General features: G+C 46.4%; 1 protein-coding gene across 1 annotated transcript; it reads left to right on the top strand.

Moving 5' to 3' along the window:
- Positions 1–4,571: 4,571 nt before the first annotated feature.
- On the top strand, positions 4,572–23,795 carry LIX1L (limb and CNS expressed 1 like). The gene is made up of 6 exons (XM_073322508.1): positions 4,572–4,894; positions 11,226–11,389; positions 12,524–12,664; positions 15,034–15,129; positions 17,903–17,980; positions 18,196–23,795. Exons 1-6 carry the CDS (start codon positions 4,627–4,629, stop codon positions 18,436–18,438), a joined length of 990 nt encoding a protein of 329 aa, XP_073178609.1. The 5' UTR covers positions 4,572–4,626; the 3' UTR covers positions 18,439–23,795.
- The last annotated feature ends 532 nt before the right edge of the window (positions 23,796–24,327 follow it).

Consider the following 24,327-nt stretch of genomic DNA (forward strand, 5'->3'; position numbering starts at 1 on the left):
CGGGGGGGGGGGCTCTGTCTGCGGGGGGGGGGGGGCTCCGCCTTGGGCCTCCCGGTGCAGCTCCGCCGGGGGGGGGCTCTGTCTGCGGGGGGGGGGGGGCTCCGCCTTGGGCCTCCCGGTGCAGCTCCGCCGGGGGGGGGGCTCTGTCTGCGGGGGGGGGGGGGGGCTCCGCCTTGGGCCTCCCGGTGCAGCTCCGCCGGGGGGGGGCTCTGTCTGCGGGGGGGGGGGGGGCTCCGCCTTGGGCCTCCCGGTGCAGCTCCGCCGGGGGGGGGGCTCCGCCTTGGGCCTCCCGGTGCAGCTCCGCCGGGGGGGGGCTCTGTCTGCGGGGGGGGGGCTCCGCCTTGGGCCTCCCGGTGCAGCTCCGCCTAGGACCTCTTGGTGCAGGAGTCTAAACCGGAGGAGGGCGGGTCGCTCCGTTCCCGGGGAGGGGGGTGTTGAAGTCCCCGCCGGTCACAGGCGAGACGGTTGCAGCCACTTCCGGGAACGAAACGGTGGCGCCCAGGGGTCAAACTTGGAGAAACCAAGGCGGTATGGCTGCGCCCCCTAGAGCCCAGCAGAGGAAGGGCAGCAGCTGTTCTGCCCGTAGCCCCCGGCCCGCGCCCCTTCCCTGCCTGTTACAGAGACGATTCTCCAGCAGGCCTATCCCTGGGCTAGGACCAGAGTCCCCCTTCCTCCAGCTCCTATCTCCCAGTCCCCCAAATCAGCACCCCTTCATCCAGTCCACCCAATCCAGTACGCCAATCGCCTCATAACTCAGCCCCCTGCCTCCCCCCTGCACCCCTCAATGGCCAGGGATTTGTCTAACTCCCCCAACACAATGCACCTGCCTCCCCTTTACTTCTCCCCCAGAGGAAATCATAACAACTCTTAGTTAAATGTAAATAATTTACTCCCTTTATCTCCTGTCAGAGGGTCTCACAGCTCTATGAACATTAATGAATTAACATGCTCACAACCTCCCTGGAAAGTGGGTCAGTACCACTGTCCCTATTTCACAGAGGGGAAAAGTGAGGCACTGGAAGAGGGGAAGTGACTTGTTCAAAAGTCACACAGCAAAGTCAATGGCAGAGCTGGAAATAGAACCCAAGGAGTTCTGAGTCCCAGTCCCCTGCTTTCACAACTAGACAAACTCCCCCCTCAAACTGGGAATAGGAACCCCGATTCACAGGCCCTTTGCTTTAACCCCTACACAATGTTCCCTACCAAAAGGAGTATGTTTTCAGGACTGTCTGTCCAGTTGCCACCTGTCTTCAGTCGTCATGTAAAGCCAACCATAATAAAATCTGTGTGCCACTCTACTGACTGTCTTCTGCCCCTTCACACAAAGCCTCTTTCTGTCACTTTCATGCTGCTGCTGAGGGGCTCGGATTTAAAAATGTGCTGAGTAACCATTCACAGTGGTGAGAACACAGGAGAGCCAGTGGGTGCCCTCGCTTGCTTCAACTGTCAACTCCTGCCGAACAAAAGGGATATCCAGAGCATAGTGCAGAGGGACAACAATTCTTAATTCTTTCTGCTCACTCCACTGTACTATATCTAATTACAAGCCCTGAATAAAGTCTATTTGTTCCAGACCCTATCTCTCTGCGACTCCAAAGGCCCCTAATAATACACTTCAATAAAAATCACTGTATTTTCTACAGTGTCTTTCATATAAATGGTATCCCAGGACGCTTCACAGAATTAAATAAATAACAGCAGAAAGGTGTGAGAAAAGAGACATTTTCAGCTGAGATCAGAAAGCAGAATCGATGAAGCAGAAGGATACGGGTGGGGCTGTTCCAGACTGCGGGAGCTGTAAAGGGGGAGGCTCTTGCCCAGCATTAGAGAGGACAGACATGGACACAGGTACTCAGATACTCAGGTGATGGGCATGGTGTAAAGATCTAGATCGATACATTTTAGATAGATTAAATACAATTTAGATTTGATTTGATTCTTAAATTCCTGTAAAATGTTCAGATACTTGATAGAGCAAACGTAACCCACACACCTACTGTGTGTGTGGTGCTCTGTCCCATCTAGTGGCACCAAGACAACTTAGAGAGAGAGATTAATGAGTTTGCTCTACAGCTTCAGCTAACAGCCAGCTGACTTTTAGCTCATGCGGTAGAGGTTCATACACTAAGCTCCAGAGGTCCCAGGTTCGATCCGATCCTGCCTGCCAACGACCAGGGTCTGTTGGCATTACACAAATACAAACCTTATCCTAGCACATGCTTAACATATCATCACTACTTCTGTCACATACCTGAGGACTCTATCGTTGACGACACTTCTGTTAGCTTGTCCTGTGGATGACATATTTTAAACGGCATTAACAGAAAGAAAAAAAGAGAGAGAGAGTGAGGCAGGGAACAGGGCTCCCCTGCTGATTCAGCAAAACCCAGTTACAAGTTTATCTGTAATAATAATTACATTAATAACATCTAGTGATACTTCATTCCCACTCAGCCCTGGCCTTAGGGGACCCATGGCTCGGGAGGGTTTGGATGCTTGTGAATGAGAAAGGAGTCATTTGCTGGGGATTGATCATAGGTGGGTCTAAATTAAGGGGGGCAGATGAGATGGCAGATAGCGAGAGAGGGTGAGTGGGAAGAAGGGAAGATCCAATGAGTGCTCCCTGCCATGATGTGATGGGGACCATCCTAATCATCCCCCCTCCACAACCAAAGACTGGAATAGAATCCAGGACTCCTGGCTCCTTGAACCCTTTGCCCTGTGCCACACTTTCCCAGAATCCGTGGCCACACTCCCAAAATTCTTAGCATTTGGCCAGACTCCCAGACTTCCTTGCACTTGGCCACACTCCCAGGATTCATTGCTGTGGAACATGACTGTCCTTCTCTCGCAGGAGATAGGCGGGTTCTGACTGGCTAAATTCCATAGTCCCTGCCCCCTGACAACACCAACTGGGCTGTGATTAGAATATTATCATGTTCCTCGTCTTTTTTTCAGGCTTCAGAATAGCAGCCATGTTAGTCTGTATTCACAAAAAGAAAAGGAGTACTTGTGGCACCTTCGAAACTAACAAATTTATTTGAGCATAAGCTTTCGTGAGCTACAGCTCACTTCATTGGATGCATTCAGTGGAAAATACAGTGGGGAGATTTATATACATAGGGAACATGAAACAATGGGTGTTACCATACACACTGTAATTAGAGTAATCACTTAAGATGAGCTGTTACCAGCGGGGGTTGGGGGGACACCTTTTGTAGTGATAATCAAGGTGGGCCATTTCCAGCAGTTGACAAGAATGTCTGAGGAACAGTGGGAGGTGGGGGGATAAACAAGGGGAAATAGTTTTACTTTGTGGAATGACACATCCACTCCCAGTCTCTAGTCAAGCCTAAGTTAATTGTATCCAGTTTGCAAATTAATTCCAATTCAGCAGTCTCTTGTTGGAGTCTTTTTTTGAAGTTTTTTTGTTGAAGAATTGCAACTTTTAGGTCTGTAATTGAGTGACCAGAGAGATTTAAGTGTTCTCCAACTGGTTTATGAATGTTATAATTCTTGATAGGTTTCAGAGTAACAGCCGTGTTAGTCTGTATTCGCAAAAAGAAAAGGAGGACTTGTGGCACCTTAGAGACTAACCAATTTATTTGAGCATGAGCTTTCGTGAGCTACAGCTCACTTCATCGGATGTCTGATTTGTGTCCATTTATTCTTTTACGTAGAGACTGTCCAGTTTGGCCAACGTACATGGCAGAGGGGCATTGCTGGCACATATCACATTGGTAGACGTGCAGGTGAACGAGCCTCTGATAGTGTGGCTGATGTGACTAGGCCCTATGATGGTGTCCCCTGAATAGATATGTGGACACAGTTGGCAACGGGCTTTGTTGCAAGGACAGGCTCCTGGGTTAGCGGTTCTGTTGTGTGGTTGCTGGTGATTATTTGCTTCAGGTTGGGGGGGCTGCCTGTAGGCAAGGACCCGCCTGTCTCCCAAGGTCCGTGAGAGTGATGGGTGGTCCCTCAGGATAGGTTGTAGATCCCTGATGATGCGCGGGAGAGGTTCTGGTTGGGGGCTGAAGGTGAGGGCCAGTGGGGTTCTGTTACTTTCTTTGTTGGGCCTGTCCTGTAGTAGGTGACTTCTGGGTAACTCTCCTGGCTCTGTCAATCTTTTTTTCAGTGAGGCGTAATTTAATTGGCTAGATTTTTTCATTCCCCGCCCACTTTCATCCAGCCAGGCAGCTGGTTGGGCACCCAGAGAAGTCCCCGCCCCCTCAATTGATCATCTGCCTCTTGATTCGTTCCCTCCTCAGTCATCGGCAGCGATACGGGCGGTGATTGGGTATATCGCCTTCAAACCCCGCCCTCTCTTGGGAACACTCTTTTTTGATTCGGCCACCCTCTCTCCTTCTTCGTCCCCGGGCTGACGAGCTCTGATTGGACAGCTCACTTTCAGTCCCCGCCCACTCCCGTGGGACTCGGCTCTGTGATTGGGCAAATTGCCTCTAACCCTCCGCCTCTTCCCGGGGGTTCTGCGCTGCGATTGGCTTCTCCCTCCTGTAGGGCCCGCCCACCCCTCACCCCCGCCTGGTGAGTGGCAGCCCTGGGGCGGCGGCGCCCCCCCCCCTCGGCTCAGTCGGGGCAGGGTACGGAGGCCGACCGGCGGCGGCGATGATGATGGAGGCGGTGCGCGCCCAGCGGCTGCAGCCCGGGGTGGGGACGCTGCGCTCCCTGCGCCCCGGCGTGACCGGGGCCCCCGCGGTGGCCGCCTCGGCCCCTCCGCCCCCCGCTCCGCCCCCGCTGCCGGCGGCGCCTCCGGGGCTGGGGCTGCCGGGCCCGGGGGCCTCGCCGGGCGGAGCGGGGCCCCCGGCCGTGCTGCGCGAGGCGGTGGAGGCGGTGGTGCGCAGCTTCGCCAAGCACACGCAGGGCTACGGCCGAGGTGAGTGAGGGGAGCCGCGGGGGCCGGCACCCGCCGTGCGAGACCCCCCCCCCCCCACCGCACAGCCCGGGCGGGCAGGGCCCTGGCACGTAGCGCTACCGCCGGGCGGGGGGGGCTGGGACACCCCCTCCCCCCCCCCACACCCGCCGGCCATGGAGACCCTGCCTCAGGGCTCAGCTGGGGCGAGTGGGACTCCCCATCTGAGATCTCCCCCAATCCTGGGGGGCTGGGACCGCTCCCGCCCCCCCCACACACACACACTGGGGGATCCCCAGTCCCATCATAGGGATCGGGGAAGTGGATCCCCTGCCCCACACTGCAGGGCCCCCTTGTCTGTGGGGACTGGGTCCCCCCCAAGCAGTGTGACTGTTGGAGTGAGAGGGGGGGAGCTGGGAGACCCCCCCACACACTCCGCTGTCCTTTCCGAGTGGGGACTCCCTGTACTCGGGGGGTATAGTAAAGGTGAGGACGGAGACCTGCTACTCCATCCTGACTTCTACCTGGGGGCTCCTGGGGATCCCCTTACACTCAGGGATGTATGTGGCAGAGGCAAACCAGGGGATTGGGAGTGACCAGAAGACATTGCTAATGTGTCGGCTCTTCTCTTATAGTGTCTCTCTTTTAAAAAAAAAACTTTCTCTTGTTACCCTGATCGTAGGGGTCACTTGTAAGGGACAGCTCTGGTGGCAAACCGCCGATCATTCTGTTTCACCTCCTGTAGTTGATAGTACTTCGCATCATGTCAGTTGCACACTTTCCCCCTGCTTGGTCCTCCGTTTTCATCTGGGGTTTGCCTGGGTGCCCAATCTGAGACACCTAAAAGGGCCTATGTTTCACACCGTGCTGAGCCGTCTGCTGTCTGAAAATCAAGTCCCTTTAATGTGTGTCAGGTTGGTCAATTGAAATCACCAGTCTTTGAAAACTTAGGCTCGGAAAACATAGGTAAATGTCAATATAAGACTGGCGGGGGGGCAGGAGTGTGGGAGGTGTGGGGGTGTTGTGTTAGGTGTAGGATCTGAAACAATTCTTTACTGTGTTTGAAGATAAGTAGGTTTCAGACTCGTGGTGCTTCTGTAACTTGCCTGCGTAAATGTACACCAGTTACTAATCTCCCTGTCAGAGGAGAAAAGTTTTGTTTGACAGCTGTGTGTGTGTGTGTGTGTTGGTTGGGTCCTGAGCATGTGTATGAGACCTTTACTCCCTGGTTAGTGCCCAACAAAAGGCTCTTTCACACCCACAGGCAGCTATGAAGGGTGTTTTGCTGGGCATACCGATGGTTTCCTTTCTTCCCACCCCCACACATGCATTCTAAGTGACTATTTTCCATGAGATCCCTCTCCCTGCTCAGCTTACCTGCAGCTGCAGGTGATGCTGTTCACCACAACAGTGAGTGGAAGAAGTGACTAGCTCCTCGGACTGTGTGTCTGCGCTAGAGTGGGCTGCTTTGGAAGTGTTAACTACACCACACCCCATCCTGAGGTCTCCAAGTATTGCCTCAGATGCTCCCAATTCATATGAGAGCACTTCAGGGAAGCCTCAGATCTGAGTGTCCTGCACATCCCATCTGGTCCTCTTAAGACACGTGGAAGCAGTAAAGATGATTAAACTTCAGTCTTTACTGGCACAAAGTTGGAAAGTATCCGTCTCCCCACCCATCTGGAGATGCTCTGCAACTGTTTTGAGTTCCCGAGTTCCGGTTATGACGGCAGGTCCAGTAGATGCAGTTGTACACATCCTAAATGCTTGGCAGACGTTATTTGACTTGAATGCAATGGAACTGCTGCTCTTCTGGCTCAGAAGCGTTTCAGCACCATGTGGAATCACTTACTCTTCCTTATTTAATATGCGAGTCAGATGTGCTATCATGTACACAATACAGGGACCAGGGTCTACGCTCCAAGGCAATAAACAATTGATGTGACTGATGGCCAAAGCACTCTATCTATGTGTGACTGGGCTACATCTCTTCGTATCCTGGCTTTAAGTAGCAAAGCTAAGTGGGAACTGCTGCTTTTCTACTGGTTAAGTTTGGAAAAGGGAGAAACGCTTTTGCTCCCTGCAGTGTTCTGTAGATTCAGTGCTTTTATCTGGATGGGGTGCATGTGTGCTTGGCATTTCCCGTTCCCCCATGGACGACGGTCATAAATGCTGAAAAGTGTTTTGATTGGACCTTTTGCTGCTGGTGTCCGTGTTAGAGCTTGTTGACCCAGTGTCTGCTGTTCTCAAATATGTTAAAATTCCTTTGGCTAAATACTGGTGTCTTGTATGCAAGATGGAAGTTGATACATCATCTGCCTCACAGCCCCTCTGTTCTCTCAGATCCTTTCTCAAATCCCAACAATCTTCTTCCTTTTTCATTTCAAGACTCTTGTATCTTCTCAAACCCCAAGTGCTCTGCTTTGCTTCACGTTCTCATTTACACTATAAATTCTTCTGGGTGTGGGAACATGTCCTGAGGATGTAAAGAGCCATGTATGTGCTCTATCACTACTAGTGCAATAGAATGTTAGGGCACTTTAAATACTAAAATAAACCTGGCAACCTCCTGGTGACATCCCTGGTTAGAGATAGGGAAACTGAGGCATAGATTGAAAACAGCCCTCCAGGGTCCTACAGCAAGTCCTAACTTGTTCCCTTGCTCTAATCACTACATGTCATTTCCACAGTAAATTAATGTACCATTTGATTCAGTTGGCCCTTTCTCCCAGTCAAGCAGAGTCTCAAATGACTACTTTTCCTGTAGTATTCTGGCTGCCACTAGGAATCTTCAAAAAGCTGATCTTAATTACACTTTTCAGTGGTGAACCTACTCATCAGATGTTATGAGCAGGGCTGGGCCTGCTCAAAAAAGTTTTAATGTTTTAATGGAAAATTGGACAACTCAGTATTCAACAACTTCAGTTGTTTCTCAAAGGGTCACAGCCAAAATACACATCGAGCTTCTGGCTTGCAACACAGATGTTATTTTACATCCTCTTTGGATCAGAACCTCCAGCCCTCTTTCCTTGTGGCTTCTGATTTTTCCCATCTCCCCACTTCTACTGTTAATTCACATGTCAGCAGCAGAACTCTGAACGCTAGGAATCCACCCGTTTCAAGCACGGCCTCTTTGGGAGGATGGGAGTGAATCAGTGATACATTTTGAGAGCTCTAGTCAGGCAAAGAGCTGACGCTTGCTACCCAGAACAAATACAAGATGGAAGTTGTCTCCCTGCAGAATCTGTATGCAGCTGTGAACAAATGCCCTTTGCCTCTGACTGACTGAAAGATCACTCCACTGGCTAAGCACTTATTACCTGATAAATATGCATGGTGGAGTGGCCTTTATAGCGCTATTCAGCCGTAACTATGCTGAAAGGGAAAAGACAGATAGGAATATTCTCTATGCATATTCAAGAAATACCATAAGTCTCCTAATTTGCTCTGATATGATTCTTTTTTTAATGTCTTTTTTCCCTATTCACAGCAACCAGGCTTGCTGGGTTTCTCTTTCAGTTTTTTCTTGTTTAACTCTCTCTTCTCTCTTTTTAAATTGACCCCATTCTCTGTTGGGCTGGAAGCATTAATTTCAGTCCTTGAGAGAGAACCTCTTGGATACTCCTCAGCTGCCAGACCTAATGCTCCAGTTGCTAACAAAGTACCCTGCAAAACAAATAAGCAGTGTGCAACATAGAAAGGAGCTTGTCTCACACTGAAAACTTAAGTCCCATGCACTAGCTAAACAGTGTCTCCTTGTTACCTCCACTTAAGCGCTTGGCATCCAGTTCCTTGTCTTAACTAAATTAACAAACTTTTTATTGTTTTGAATGTTCATAATAACAAGGGGGGGGGGTGATTTCAGCCTTTTCATGCTGCTTGATGTAGCTTAGTTTCAGTTTTTCATTTGTGAAGTTGCTGGTATTTGGTCAGAGCTGCAAAGATTCAGTTGCCCTATGCTAAATGGGGTGTCAAACTGTTTGTTGAATAAGGCATATAGGCTCTGGCTCCCCGTGGGGGATTATATGCACAATTTATCTTGTCAATAGAAAGGGAATCTGCTTGCCTATGTTTGAATTCCATGCTCAGGCTGGTGTGCTGTAGCGCTGGCCAGGAACCACATAGATTGTGCACGTTTCCCTGTGAATCTCGAGTTTAAAACTACCCCCGTGTTGTGTGTTTAAGGAAAAATCCATACCCCAACCTTGAAAGTGATCCAAGCCAAGTGCTCGTTATTAACTAACTCCCTGAAACATTGCATCTGAGGCAGGCGGGTAAAATGTTCTAGTGAGAAACTTGTGGTAACTATCTTGTTGGTTCCATTCTACAGGGAGCTAATGAAACTAATAATCTTAGAGGCAATAAGATAAAGCTAGTTCTCTTATCCTGAAAACTGCACGGATGAAAACCTAAAGTGTTACTTACAGTACAGTGTGTGGGCTAATAAAATGTTTAGCAGGATAGCTTGAAGTACCTAGCGTGCTACTCTTGTGTGTCATCAAACTGATCTTCCGACGTGTCACTTTCCCATGGGAAGATTTCTGTAAGCAGGGGAGTCATCTTGCTGGTTTTGTCTTTCTGTAAAAGAAATTGGAATAACTCTCTAGCAGGATTCCGCATGGAAGGGCATATTGTGTTCTAACTCTTCTTTCCAGTAGCATTCTTTTGTTCGCAAAATGTTACTCTAATTCATTTTGTACATTGCTTCATTTCAAAGTGATAACTGAGGTTGGAAAAGGCCCAGAGAAGGGTAATGAAGATGGGTTAGGAGAGGATTTTCCTAGAACTATATATCGCAAAAACCTAGAATTATTTAGTGCAGAAAGTAGCTTAGAGGGAACTTTCAAATTTAAGATTTTGATGGAAGCTGTGGGATCCCTCCAGTGGCAGGAGGAATTGCTCTAATGTTAAGGGCAGATAAATTTAGAACAAATAAAAGGAAATGCTTCTTCCCTCACAGCACATGAAATTCAGAGCTGCAGGGAATCCTGGATAATGTTGATGACTAATGTTTGTAATTCCTGCACGTATACAAAGATAAGAGTAATTGAATCTCATGCTTCCTAACCTCTGTGGTGATAAGCTTGTGGCCAGGAGCAATCTTTCTGCCATGTGCATCCCTGCACAGTTAGTTGGGTGCATAGTGGGATTTTTGCCTTCTCTGAAGCATTGCGGTATTGTCCTCAGGTACAGACAGGATATCTGCTTGAATGTAGTATGGCAAATGTTCTACTTGTTTAAGGAACATCTAGAAGACTGTTAAAGACTGGCTCTTATCCTGAAAGGACCATAATTGCCAAAGTAAGCCAGGGTTAAAGCTTTGGATTCTGGTTTCCTGACATGAATGGAAAAAAAAAACACTTCTACTAAAAATGATATTCCTGGCTTTAGTATGTGATTCACCATTCAATTATACCTCCTCCCATTCAGAGAGACAGTCATGATTTTTAAATGAGGCCTCTCCATTCTGCTCTGTGGTAGCAGACAGTTGATATAGCAGCTAAATGTTCCCACGCAAATGTCAGTGGAATTAGGTAAGGATTAATTTGGGCAGCCCACACCTTCTCTGAATGAGCCTTCTGTGCAGCTCCATAAAACAGTGACCTTCTCAAACTGGACATTAAATGTCTGACTTAAAGGCAGGTGATTTTTATTGGGCATCTTAGTGCCAGGGCAGGTCAGTCAGGTTATTATTGGCTCTCATTAGCCCTGCCACCTGCCGCACAGTGCCACTTGAACACTACAGAATCTTTTGTGGTCTTAAATGTCTGAAGAATCACATCCAGTCCGATTCCTGACACTGAGAGCCCAGCTGATCGGCCCAAGCAAGGGACAAACACATCACTCCCAATGCAGACTGCCTTTAGGAAAAAGACATTTCTGATTTCTTCCCTCATTAACTCTGATCCCTTCTTTAAAATACTCTTCCAAGAGCTTTTCGGTCTTCCCACCCTCCCACCCCACCAGCTCTCTCTGGGTGTGAGTGAGAGGAAAATTTCACTACCTGAAGTCTTGCCTTTTAACTCACTGTATGTTTAGATTGTTGTGTCTCAAGATTAGAACCTGGGTCTAGCGGTGCTGAGCACCTACAATTCTGCTTGAAGTTGACCATTCTCAGAATTGGACTGTTAGCTCCATGGGGAGGGACACTGCTGTCGTATTGGTACAGCGCAATGTGTGTGAATGTGCAAATGACTCTCCATTTCTGTAGACCAGCAGTCACAAGTGGTGAGCAGTAAAACCAGTTTCTCAGGCTCAGTTTCCTGCGCTCGATTTTTGCAGTATGAAAAGACTATTTCTCTCTCTGATATCCGTCCTTAACTTTTTTTTTTTCCCCTGACTTCTATATCTTCAGTGAACGTTGTGGAAGCTCTTCAGGAGTTCTGGCAGATGAAGCAGTCACGTGGTGCTGATCTGAAAAACGGAGCCCTGGTGGTGTATGAGATGGTCCCTTCCAACAGCCCCCCTTATGTCTGCTATGTCACCTTGCCTGGGGGGAGCTGCTTTGGCAGCTTCCAGGTAGGACCACCTGGCTACAGAGACTTGAGTGGCTCTAGCTACACAGCTCATTCTCTATAGAGCTGACTGGGGGGAGTCTATCAATTCCCTCAAATCCCCATTCTTAATGGAATCAAAATTCCTCGATGTGAGGGGTGGGTGCTGGAGACTTTCTGGAAGCCCCAAAACACAGATGGATCCAGACCCATAGTAGAGGGATAAATCCAACCCAACTTAGTTCTGCATGGTAAGTGCAGTGGTCTTTAGCTTGAGATTTGCTGTAGATACGTTACCCCAGGATTACATAGTCCCTACACTCACTGCAGGGAATTAATAGGGTTTCTGCAAATAGTGAGGTTGCATACATGGCATCTAAGGCAATTGGCAAGTATTAGTGTAACTTTTGTTTAGCAATATTTGCTTTAAGTTAAATGCCTTATTTATAGGGTCATAGGGTTAAGTAGCTGAGTACAGTTACAGTGTGAATTCTAGAGACAACGAACTTCAATAGAGTTGCAGTCCCTATTGCAGCTCTGATTTCGACCCAGTGTCTCTTCCCAAGATGCTCAGAAAAGTTTGGCAGCCAAACTAATAAGGCATGATCAATAACCGCTGCCTTTCCTTTGTTACAAAGGAAAAGGTCCAATCCAAATTCTTAACCAGAAAGATTAAAGTCCAAAAATCACACAGGGTCCTGATTGCATTTCAGGTTCCTTTACTGCAGTGGCTTAAGGCAGAGTTATGCTCTAGTCTTGGTTTGAGGAAGGCATCCAAAAGAAACAAATTCCAGCAGCTGAGCTGCCTCCCCATCCTGCAGAGCAGCCCTCGTGTTTAGAGAAGGATGGCTGTGTTTGGGTTTTAAGATAATTAATTTTGTTGGCAATCCAGTTGGTGGTATTTCCATGTCCACATAGTATGTGCTGACTTCAGTTTCCAGTTTAATTTTTGCATTCAGTATGGCTGGGCTTGCTGTGGTTTAAAACACACTCCTAATAACTTCAGGATGTCTGGGGAAAATAGCTTTCCAGCACTCCACAACAACTGCCACCTAACAGCCATTTCATATATGCGGGGAGAACTTTGGAGTGTGTCGGCCTTAACTGATCTAAGCCGTCTCTGCTTTTCTGTTCTGATGACTTATATGTCTGTCCCCAGTTCTGTCCGACCAAGGCGGAAGCCAGGAGGAGCGCTGCGAAGATTGCACTAATGAATTCTGTCTTTAATGAGCACCCCTCCCGGAGGATCACAGATGAGTTCATTGAGAAGAGTGTCTCAGAAGCCTTGGCGTCTTTCAACGTAAGGGCTTTGAATGTCTTGACTGTTGCAGTTGGTAGGGACAGGCTGATTGGAAAGTTTCATAAATCTATGGGAAGGGAAATTTCTTTTGCATCTGGAAACCCTTATGGCAGGTTTTCCAGTGATTCTTGGAATGATATAGAAATACTAAAAATAAAAATAAACTCTTACTCTAATTCTTGTTTTCTCTCAAACTGGATTCAAAATCCCTTCTCCATCTATCCTCTCAGCCCTGCACTTGGGGTCAAATCTGCACCCAGTTAGATCAGCAGACTTACTTTGGACTGGCATATCGGAGAGCAGCATTTAGCCCTTAATGTTTTCAGCATGCCCACTGTTGAGGACCTGTTAACTCCAAACTTCTTCCACTTCCAGGAGAAGCACTTCACATCTTTTCCTACAATTCCGGCCAAGTTTCTTTTAAATATAAAAATGTCTCTCTTATATAGAACTGCTTTTATGTGAGCTAAAATGAAAGACTGGCTTGCTTCAATGCCTGCCCATGTCTGGTACTACCAGTAACCCAAGAAAGGTTGGCTAGATAGTCTCATTTTTTTCTTGCAGAAGATATAGGTATAACAACTTGCTGGAGTATAGTGGTTCCATGTGGTATTACTTGGAATGCCTGCAGGATGAGATTGTCAAAGGATCCTAAGGGAACAAGGCACCAACTCCATTGACTTTCAAGGGAATTGGTGCTCTAAATCCCTTAGAGCTTTTGAAAATCTTCCCCTATAATTCATGGTAATAGGGCTTGATGACACAAAAATGGAGTATGTGATTTAAAAACCAGGAGCATTTTATTACATGGTGACTTCTCTGCCATAGATGTTCTAATCAATGTAATGTTTCCACCTATCTGGGATCCTGTGTACTTTTATAGGGGTAGTCTCTGAAAAAACAAGACTAACTAGGCCAGAAAGCATCAAAAACGTTTCTCTAAGTGCATCGGGGGGGGGGGGGGGGGAATATTGATAGGACTTTACAAGGCACTGCCTCCTTCAAAATGTAATAGTTAATCGCACCTTGCTGTTTCAAAAAAGGTGTCTGACTTCCTGGTGCCCACCGGGCCTGGAACAAGATCAGCTCCTTTCCGTTACTGAGCCTACAGTGTTCAAGCCTGATGAACTCTTGGGGTGTGGAGCTTCTCTGATCAGCCTGTTATTGTGTGCAGCCTCATTATTTGAGCCAGGTGCATTACAAAGCTGTACCTGTTTAAATACTTGGTGGTAGGCATGTTAAACTTCCTAGTGCCAAAATCATACTTTGTCAGAATGAGTTTTTACTGTGCATTCAGACAGCACCTAATGGAACCCAAACTACTGTGTGAACCTTGAAACAATCTTACAATCCTAAATGTTATTGAAAGATAGCATCTGATCATATAAATGTAGGACTGGAAGGGACTTGGGAGTCAAATTCAGCCCCCTGTCTTGTGCCAAGAGCATGAAACAGTTTGCATTGAAATCCAGGTCAAAATTTGCAGAGATCCTGTAGGGGGCTGGCTAATATGCTAGTCAACAAGTACAAGATACAACAGGCATGCAAGTGTGTGACCTCTGATACCTTATCAACTACTGAAGCTAGGAAAATACTGCCGTGAATTTCTTGGAAAGCTGGTATTGCCGGACTTCAGTGATGATCCTGGTGGTCCAAAAGACGTTGAAATGGTCACTGGTTCCTCACACTAGATAAAATTGGAGGCTTTTGAGAACAGGTTGGAGAAGGGATGGTCTAGATCTACTTAATCCTGCCTCAGCACAAGGGCATGGACTAAATGGCCTTTTGAGTTCTCTTCCACCCCTACATTTCTATGATTCATGAAAATATAAGCCATCATAGTTCACACACTAGACAGAAGTCTGTGGAAGTATGCATGAGGAAATCTGCCCAGAGCATCAGGTCACAGATATTAGATTTTCTGGATATTCCTTGATTCCCTGCTCAAATCTCAGGTTTCATGTTGTGTCCACCTGAATCCAGTTAATTCCAAAGCACCTCTGAGCACTTGTCGTCTAGATATGGCTGCTGTAAAGTATCATAATGTTTCTCCAAGATGGAGACAAGTCATCGGCTTTTGTCTTGTCCTGATAGCTTCTGTCTTGGGACATTTCCTCGCAAGAGCACACTGTTTAGTGGAAGTTGGAGGAATTCAAAATCTCTTCCATGTTTGTAGAATCTGTGAAACATTCAAGGTGGTTAAAGTTTGCCTCATCAGAGTACAAACAAACAGTCTGTGGAGCCTGAAAATGTCTCTTGACTAATAGCAGCAGAGCCATGTGGGAACACCGCTTAGCAGCATGCCAAGCTGGGTGGTTGCCCTTTTCTGTTTAGAGGTTGTAATTCTTTAATATTACTCTTTGTTGCAGGGTAATAGAGAAGAAGCCGATAACCCGAACACTGGAATTGGTGCTTTCCGTTTTATGCTGGAATCCAACAAGGGAAAATCAATGTTAGAGTTTCAGGTACTATCCATAACTTGATTCCCCACTCCAGTCTTGATTAAAGTGGGTTTTTAAAAAAAATCTTCTAGTTACATCATTCAGTGCTACAGAATGTACTAGGTCTGTGCATTCAGAAGGCACGTGCTGCTATGTTTTTTGTATTGCTATACGCTTACTGCTAGATAAGAGCTCCAGCCACAGAATCCAGACCAGGATTTTTCAAGCCTTCGAAAGTTCAAGGATATTTGGATTATGCAGGGTTCTGTTTTGGGCTCCCCTCTGATTAAAACATCTCTTGAGATGCTCGCATAGACCAGTATTATGGAAGGGGTTGTGCATGCATCATGTGATCTAGTGCCTTCAGTACTGGAATATGTGGGTAATGCAAGAAGCAACATGGTCTAGTGGTTTGAGGACTAGGAGTTCTGGGTTCTATTCCCAGCTCTTCCACTGATTTGCTGTGTGACCTTGGGCAAGTCATTTCACCTGTTATCATTTTCCCCTCTCTGTGAAAGTAAGTGGGCTAGCTATTCCCATTTTAAAGCATCTGAAGGTATTTGGATGACAGGCACTATAAGCGTATAGAACTAGGCATTCTGAAGTCTTGAAATCATTGAGATCATCTTAGTTGGTTACCTTAGGTACATCTGCACTGGCAGGTGGAATCTCCAGCTCCGGTAGATGTGTGTGCATGCTAGCTGCGATTGACTCAACATGCTAAGCATAGCTGTGTAGCCACAGTGGCACTGGTTGGTCAGGCTAGCTGCCCGAGTACATGCCTAGGGTCTCTGTCGGGACTGTAGCTTGTCCCACTGGCGTGGCTACGCTGCTATGTGCTAGCTCAGTCGGAGCTAGTATAACGTACATCGCCTGAGCTGGGAATTACATCTCCAGCTCCAGTGCAGACATCCCCTCACCTCATAGTTAGACCTTTACACTGCAGTTCGGAGTGACAGCTGATTAGACGGTGCTTTGGGAGCCAGGGTTTTATTCCCTGCCACTGGGAGGGAGGCTTGTCTAATGGCTAGAGCATCGGGCACACAGAATTCAGACTCTGTTCCCAATTCCGCATCTGACTTGCTTCCACATGTACCCTTCTCTGTTTGATGGGGCATCTGCTTCTCGGGTATTCCGAGGTTTCATTGTTTTTCAAGTGCTTTGAGATCCTTGGGGGGAAGGCCCTTTATGGAAGTACAGATATTACTGTCACCGGAAACTTGAAACAAGGACTTTGCCCACTCCCCACTAGTAGCTGATTTGTCCAGATTCAGGAATTTGATTCTCAGAAGGGGAGAAATAGACCCTACTTTCAGTTGCCAGATGCTCAGAGGAGCTTGGCTGCTTCATGCATGTAGGCAGGCGCCTTAAGCTCGTAACTTAGTTTTTTATTTGGAACTCTCTGCTGTAGGCAAACTTTCTTGACACTGACTTTTTGCCCTGCTGCTCTCCCTTCAATGGTAACATTCCGTAGGCGGAGGTTAGAAGTGTTTATATTAATAGCCCTGTTTACAGAAACTGACGCCACATCCTGTATATTCCTCTGGTTGCATTGTCTGTGGGAAGTCTGTTTTTTCTGTGGGAGTTTATGGAATGAGGTTTGTGTGGCCATCAGAGAAACGTTTGCCCGGTTTCCATTACAACCGAGATCTGCTCTATCACCAACCAGCGTCTGGTGCAATAGCTCCGGGGATGAAAACCGGCATAGAGAAGCACAAACAACGGATGTTACGGCACAAGAGGTATCCCAAAGGATCAGCAGTCTGAAGGATCTTTCCCATCCCATCATTGGGAGTGGTCTTTTGTCTAGCTATGCAAGGCATGGGCATTGCCCTTGGCTGATATCCCGTACAATAACATATGTCCTTTTTAAATAGTTGTTCTATGAATGGCCCTTTTCATCTCTCTGTACTGTAGGACTTTATCAGCATGGCCTCAACTTTAAGTAAGCCAGCTGTGATCACTAATTTATTTATATTGCCGTAGTGCTGAAGGGTCCTATCAGAGTCTAGAGTCCAAGTGGTAGGTGCTCTACAAACCCATAACACAGTCCCTGCCCTGTGAAGCTTATAATCTAAGTAACGGTAATGGCTTCTAGCCTGTTTCGCTCAAGGAGCTCAAAGCACTTCACAAACTTTTCCTGAAGCTTCAGTTCCCTGTGAGGTGATTAACTTATGGATGAGGGAAAAGATCTAGAAAGATGAAGCCACTTGCTCAAGGTTGCAGATAAGAGAATAGAACCAGTCTGTAAATACCACATGGTGAGCTGGAAATATAACCCTGGAATCCTGGCTCCCTGTCCTCTCCTCTAACCACTAAGCCCTCCCTGCTGTGGGCTTAGTAACTAGATGAGCAAAAATGTAAGTGGAAGGAAGGAGTAATTCACTCCTATGTATCTTCCCCACCTTGGTCTGTCTTCTAATAATAGTCCATACCTCTTACCAGCTGTAGCCCTAGCACTTCTTAGCTGCTGATCTCTAAGCACTTTACAGAGGAGGTCAGTATCATTATCCTTATTTTACAGAGGGGGAAACTGAGGCACCAGGAGGTGAAATGACTTGCCCAAGGTTTCAGTAGATATCCTGTGTCCCAGTCCAGTGCCCTCCCCACAAGGGAACACTGCCTCCTGAGGGCTCTATGTTACAGAAAGCTGGCTTTCAGCTGTATGCGAGAGAAGCCTTTTGCCTGTGTACATTCATTGCCGTCCTTCTGTTGACACTCTTGCCCTTCGAAGCTGATTGCCGTCCTTCTGTTGACACTCTTGCCCTTCGAAGTTGACTGCCATTTCCCCTTGCAGGAGCTGATGACCGTCTTCCAGCTGTTGCATTGGAATGGCAGCCTCAAAGCCATGCGAGAGAGGCAATGCTCACGACAGGTAAGGCCGGCCTGGGCAGTGGTTGAGTGCTGCTTTGGCAACAGCACTGGAGGTGCCTAAGGGATTCTTGGACCTTTTTGCTTCGGTGCTCATCCAGACCCGTCATTCATTTCCCATCATGCTGTTGTGTGCAGCTGAGCCAGATGCTACTAACCAATGCGCGTGTTCTTAGTGACTCGCCATTCATAAGCTCCCGTCATATTTCTTCCCCCTAGGAGGTGCTGGCTCACTATTCGCACCGTGCTCTGGATGATGACATAAGGAACCAGATGGCCATGGACTGGGTGAACAGGGAGCAGAACACCCCAGGAGCCCTTTCCAGAGAGCTGTCCTCGACAGAGAGGGAGCTGGATGAAGCCCGACTGGCTGGGAAAGAGCTGCGTTTCCACAAGGAGAAGAAAGACATCCTGATGCTGGCAGCTGGCCAGCTGGGGAGCATGCACTCCTCCAACTGCTAGACTCTGCACGCAAACTGTCCAGCTTCCCCATGCATACTAACAATTCCACATTGAAGGGATCTGTACCGTATCACTTAGGGCATATAGCTGCCTCTTTTTCCAGAGTCGTGGCCCATTTGCACATTTTTTTAAGAAGATGTTTTTAAAAGTTTCTGTACAAATTTTTACACTTAGTACTAGCCTTTCGATTACTTTTCAGCTTTCTATCTGCTAAAGAATTCCTTCTCTTTAAAAGTGCATTTAAAAAAAAAAATGCAGCCTTTCAGTGTTAAGACCTCCGTCCGACCCAGGTACCGTACAGATGACCGTATTCAATGGAAATGTAGCAATTCCCCAGGGAGATCTGGATTTGAAGAGATCCAGAAGGCATGTTACGCAGAACTGCCTTTTCTCCTGCTTCTGGTCAAACCCCTCTGCCTTTTGAAAAGCACAGCATCTAGCAATATGTTCTGCTCTTTGTGCTAGAATTCATGCTCCAGTGGAGAACACCTCAAAGCACATGCATGGAGTTTCGGATCTGGGATTTTGATTTGCGCCATTATAGAAATGTGGGGTCAGTCTTCAAGAGTGCCGTCTGCATCTGAGATCAGATTTAAAACTCCACAAAGTGTTACGGGATGGGGTGTTTGTATCTGTTTTTTGCTTTGGTCTTTTCTCTCTTGTACAGAAAGAGTCAGCTGGTGACGTATGTTCAAACTGCTTCCTTAATACCAAATTAGAAGACGCTGGTGGTGGTTAAGGGATTGGCTTTGGTATTAAGGAATTGGGCTCAGCTTTTTAATTAAATCTGTACTAGAGAGAGCTCCGAGCTGTAAGAGCTCTGTAGTCCCCCTCTTGAATCCCCTTTGAACTTTTATGGGACATGACCCTAGCCTGCGTGGGTGGATAAGCTTGGAATGACGTTCCATGGGCTGATTAGTAGGTGGTGCTATGAAGTGGACAGTACACTTTCCTAGAAGTCAAGCATCTTCATAAGTTAGTCTCATCTCGGTTGGCTGGGGACGCCAGAGTTCTGAGGCTATCCTACCGCTGTCTGGTGTCATGCTGTTTGTCTCCATGCTAGCAACCTGGCTCTGGGTTGCTTTTGAACAGGATGTTGAACTAAACCTTTTTCAGGAAGACCTAAATAAACAGCTTGCCAGATATTTAGAACTGGCTAACAGAAACACTGGGGGAACTGTTCCAGGCATATCACCAAAGGCCCTGTGTTTACTACCTTGTTAACCAGAACTGTATTAACTTCTTGAAGCAGAACCTGGATCCAGCTGGTCCCCAGCAGTGGAAGGTCAGATCTGGATCCAAACCCTATGGTTCAGTCTCAACTACACTGTCTTTCTTTTGGCCAGCATAGAGAGATCTGAACCAAATTATAAACAGGGCTGCACCTAGTCTATAGCACACTAACTAGTTTATAATATAGGTCAGATCTCTCTTCAGGTTGCTAAGAACAGTCTCCCTACATGGTTTTACTCCCTAAAATGTTTAGATTACCCATGCAAAATAGATAACAGTAGGCTGCAAAGGGCTGCATTTAATCTCCACTTTGGAACTGCTCTGTTTGTTATAATGTTGCTTGAACAAAAGATTCCTGAAATGTAAATCTATATATGCACTATTTTTTTTAAACTGATAGAGCCCTGCACTTAGTATAAATATTAGCCCTGTAGTGCAAGTAGCTTAAAATCATCCTTTCAAATACCCAGATGTTTATATTGTTCAGATTTATGGCAGGGGGTGGGGGAATTGCTGGCTTCAGAACAGCAGCACAAAAGGGAAACCCAATCAAGAGACAAAAACTGCATTCCCAACTCCTCTCTAGGGTCTGCTTGTCCCAGTGATTGACATTGAGCTTTCCTAACAGGCTAGGCACTCAGTTGTGAACTGTTTCTTAGTTACCTAACTGCCCTAAGAGGGTTGAAAGAAATCTACGGGGGTTTATCCAATCTGCCCAAGTAGAAACCTCATGTTCAGAAATAGTTTGTGTATGTCTGTGTCATGGACAGAAAAACTGCAGCTTTGTGGAGATGGGGCAGCTGCAAGCACTGTTTTTATCAGGCCATATTTACCGAAGATGTAGTCAAAGCACAACCATACAACTATCTGATCGTTCGCTTCTACACAGTTGTTGGAGGGGACAGGGGGAAGGAAGGGGTTGTTAACACCTTGGGCACCTCTTCTTATCAGCCCTCAAATGATTCCAGTCTGATAAATTCTCCTGTGCACATAAATGCCACTGCAATGCAAGCCAGGGATTAATTGCTCTGGTCACAAACTGAAAACATTTCATTGCTTGCACCAGGGAAAAATGGAAAGTCATTCCAGCCCAGACCATCCAAGTCCCTGGATTTCTGATCTTTGTGCATCTCTGTGACAAATCTAATGGGCATTAGGGAGCCCATGTTTCATATTTTGCTGTGGGGCCTTAGCCCAAACTTGCACTTTGATCAAAGATCCAGATCCATTTGATTCTGCTGAGTTAAAACTGAATATTAATGCACAAAAACAAAATCGTAGTTTGTAATATTCCCAGTAGGAAGTCCTACTCTGTAGTGTTTCCTGTTCATGGCAATAACTCTTTGGTCTGATCTCTCAGATCATAACTACCAAACCTTTTTACCTTTTATCTAGTGACTTGTAGATTTTGTAAGCCTGCTGTGCAAGGCATTTATTTGAAAGGATGTGGAACTCTTTAATCTCACATCCTGCTTTGTGGGGGCTTGCTAGTGTCTGATCAGTTTTGTAAAGGAAAAGTTACAGTATTGGGCCATTACTAGCAAAGTCTGAATCTATTTTTGTGGTGACATAAATGACACAGGGATTGATGGAGCTGGAAGCCATGGTACAGAAAGTATCTGTTAGCTACGCCCACACTGTAATGGTACCAGTTTTAAGCTTGATCATAGGCCAGTCATCCAAGGCCTTTGTCATTTTAGAGTCTTCCTTTACAAAGTAGGATGTTTTTTAAAACATCCACGTGGTACATTTTCTATACTATTTGATTTGCAACATGTAGTGTGCAATGCAATAGATTTGCTTGTAATTCACACAAAATGTCAATCACTATCTCTTGGCTTATGAGCCTTTTCCTCTAGTCAGCATTGAAGAGGCAGGAGGCCTCAGGTGGTGGGGAGGGAAGAGGGGTAACAGTTGAGCACTTTGTACAGTATTTCATATCCTCGATTCACTAGTGTAGTTCAAGTTAAACAGCCAGCTAGAGCACAAGTCTCCTAGCCAATGCAGTCTAACAAAGCAATGATTTGCTGGTGCACAAAATAATCTTCCTCATAACCCGTGAAAGCCTTTTCAGTGTATAATCCAGAAGAGCTGATAGGATCTCTTGTGGGATCTTCAGTCGAAGGCTGTCTTTTAAAAAAAATGTATTCTGCCGCTTTGGGATCTTTGTGGATCTCTTCTCATGTTGGCTCTTGGTGTCTCACTAACTGAGACTAGTCTCTGAGGTCCCACTCCGAGAGCAGGAGTCTGCCACCTCTCAACCCCGCTCCATCTTTCGAAAGAAGCCTCTTGCAGAGGATGTTTCAACTAGTAGAATGTGGATATTGAAGCAATGTTATCACAAGAGGGAGCTCAAGAAGAAACTGCATTATTCTTAGGCCTTCTAGTGCTGTAGTCCAGTCCTAACAAGCCTATGTCTGATGGTTTTATATGTGTATATATATTTTTGTATGCAGCCTTTTTACCTGATAGTATTAATGTTTAATGCATTTATAAACTTGATTTGTAAATGGTATTTTTAGTTCTTGGGGTGGTTTTTTTTTTTGCAGGTTGGTTTCTTGGTTTCTGGACCGTTACTGAGACACTTCATGCTGTTTCTAGAGAAAGGAAATGATTGAGTCTTTACTTTCTTCTAACATTTCCACTTGTGTGTAGAGTTAAAGTAAGTAATGTGACACTGACTTGTCTAAGAACCTAATCCTGCAAATGCTTAAGGCCTCGAGAGAGGTGGTGTTCACAGCATTGGAACCGAAGTGTGTATCTCCAGAAATGTTACTTCCAGGGATGCTCCCTGAGTTGGACACCTTCCTCCCACATTGCTTGGTGCAGGGCAGAATCTGGACCTAGACTTCAGTTCATCTGTTTTGGATTTATTTTTTTTAAATGGCTTACCTGAATTAGTGTTAACCTTACTGTCTGACACAGGGTGGTGCTGCAGAAGTCAAATCGCATTAGAAATTTCCTCACTTATCCAGACATAGGCTGTGTTCATCTTTGACAGCTGAATAATCACTCTTCCCTTTCTGAAGTCTGGTACTTCAGCTCCCAGCAAGCACAGGAAGCTTCTTAGGGTCTGTCTGCTCCCCATTTCAGTGCTAATTTTGGACCTTTTCAAGATGTATTTATTTGCTTATGTGAGACCTTAATGGTTCTCCACTAAAACCAGAAACCCTTACTCTACTCAAATCATCAGCACAGTGTTATACTCTGAATAATAAGGGGTACGTTTCAGATGCTTTTTGGTGCCATTAAAAAATTGCAAGCAACCCTTTGAAACAAACATAAGGATTACATGGTTTCTGTGCTCAAAGGCTAATTCTCTTTAATGGGATTTCTTTGCAGTAGGAGCGGCATATAAAGACTTCATACATAGTACTTTGTTTAAAGGATGATATGTTCGCGTATATCAGCCTTGTCAAATTCTACTCATCCTTTCACATGGTGAATCTTCTTCCAGGCGAGTTAAACATCCCTAGTTTAACCAAGGTAAGGAAAGTTTGGGAAGGTCTGGGCAGGCTCTCACTTTCATGACCGTTGTGGAGGCAGTTTTTTATAATTATATAATAAAATCTGTCTTTATAAGTAGAGCCACACCAGAGGATTTACCTGTTTCTGCTAAGCTAGCAGTCTGTCTAATACTGTGACCTAGCTAGAGCTCTGGCATCTCATTTGCAGACACTCCAAGAACTGATGCAGAGCTATGGGATGTTGCCTCATGCCTTTTTCTACTGGGGTTAGAGAAGAGGGTTTCCTGGGCAGGACCCAGTATAGCTTTATTATAAATAGCAACAAGTGTCTGTGAGTGTCTTTCCTGTGTCCCTACTCCCGCTCCCCGCCTTCTAATCACAAGTTGTCTTGAAATCTCTATCCCCCATGAGCTTCAAGGGGGAATTTGGCTTTTGATCTGATCTGTAGTACCAGCATTATTAATATCCTGGCTTCCTAAGCATCCAGTGTCTCTTCTTTCCTGCCTTCATGCTGTATATTCCAAATCAAACACTACAGTAAGATAAATCACCTTTCACATGTTGTCTCTGCCTTTGTTCCATTGTATCATATAATGTTCAGTACTTCACGTGTTTTGTATGTATAATTTTATACAATAAAATTGATTTTTTTGAGGAGCTGGTTTCTCTCTTTCCTAGGGAGGGATGGTGGATTGACATTCTCTTCAGTGAGAATTTGGTCTAGATTTCCCTCCCCCCCTGCCCCCCCATCAGATGCACCATTTGCAGCTGCAGTGCATGCATATGAAAGATAGCTTGAGTGTCTGCCATTTCCACCCCAAAGTGTACAAAGATCTGCGGACTGCTGGCTTCTTAACCGGCATTTCCCCTGCTCCACTTTAGTAACCAACTAAAGACAGACTAGCCATGGGGGTAGGAAAGACTAAATATTCCAGTCTTCCTTCTGCCTGGTTTACGGGCTGTTACTCTGGGGTCTAAGCCAGGCTGGCTTGAGCTGGAACAATTGTCAGCAGAAGCACCTGAACTGCTGGGCTTTCGTTTAAAACACTAAATGTTGCAGAAGGAATGGCTTTCCTGCAGCCAAAGGGGGACAGTGATGGAGAGAACACCTGTCAGCCCTGTGCTACCTCCAGCTGCCCTGAGCACCTTTCCTGCTGCTGTTTATGCTCCCTGCTGGGTGCTCAGGGCA

This window comes from Lepidochelys kempii, chromosome 24, assembly GCF_965140265.1.
Source record: "Lepidochelys kempii isolate rLepKem1 chromosome 24, rLepKem1.hap2, whole genome shotgun sequence".
NCBI classification, from domain to species: Eukaryota; Metazoa; Chordata; order Testudines; family Cheloniidae; genus Lepidochelys; species Lepidochelys kempii.

Bases quoted from the DNA above. Each gene is read 5' to 3' on its own strand.
- LIX1L (XM_073322508.1), top strand. From the start codon at position 4,627: ATGATGATGGAGGCGGTGCGCGCCCAGCGGCTGCAGCCCGGGGTGGGG. The intron at 4,895-11,225 runs GTGAGTGAGGGG...CTATATCTTCAG, and splicing joins CACGCAGGGCTACGGCCGAG to TGAACGTTGTGGAAGCTCTT. The intron at 17,981-18,195 runs GTAAGGCCGGCC...TCTTCCCCCTAG, and splicing joins AGAGGCAATGCTCACGACAG to GAGGTGCTGGCTCACTATTC.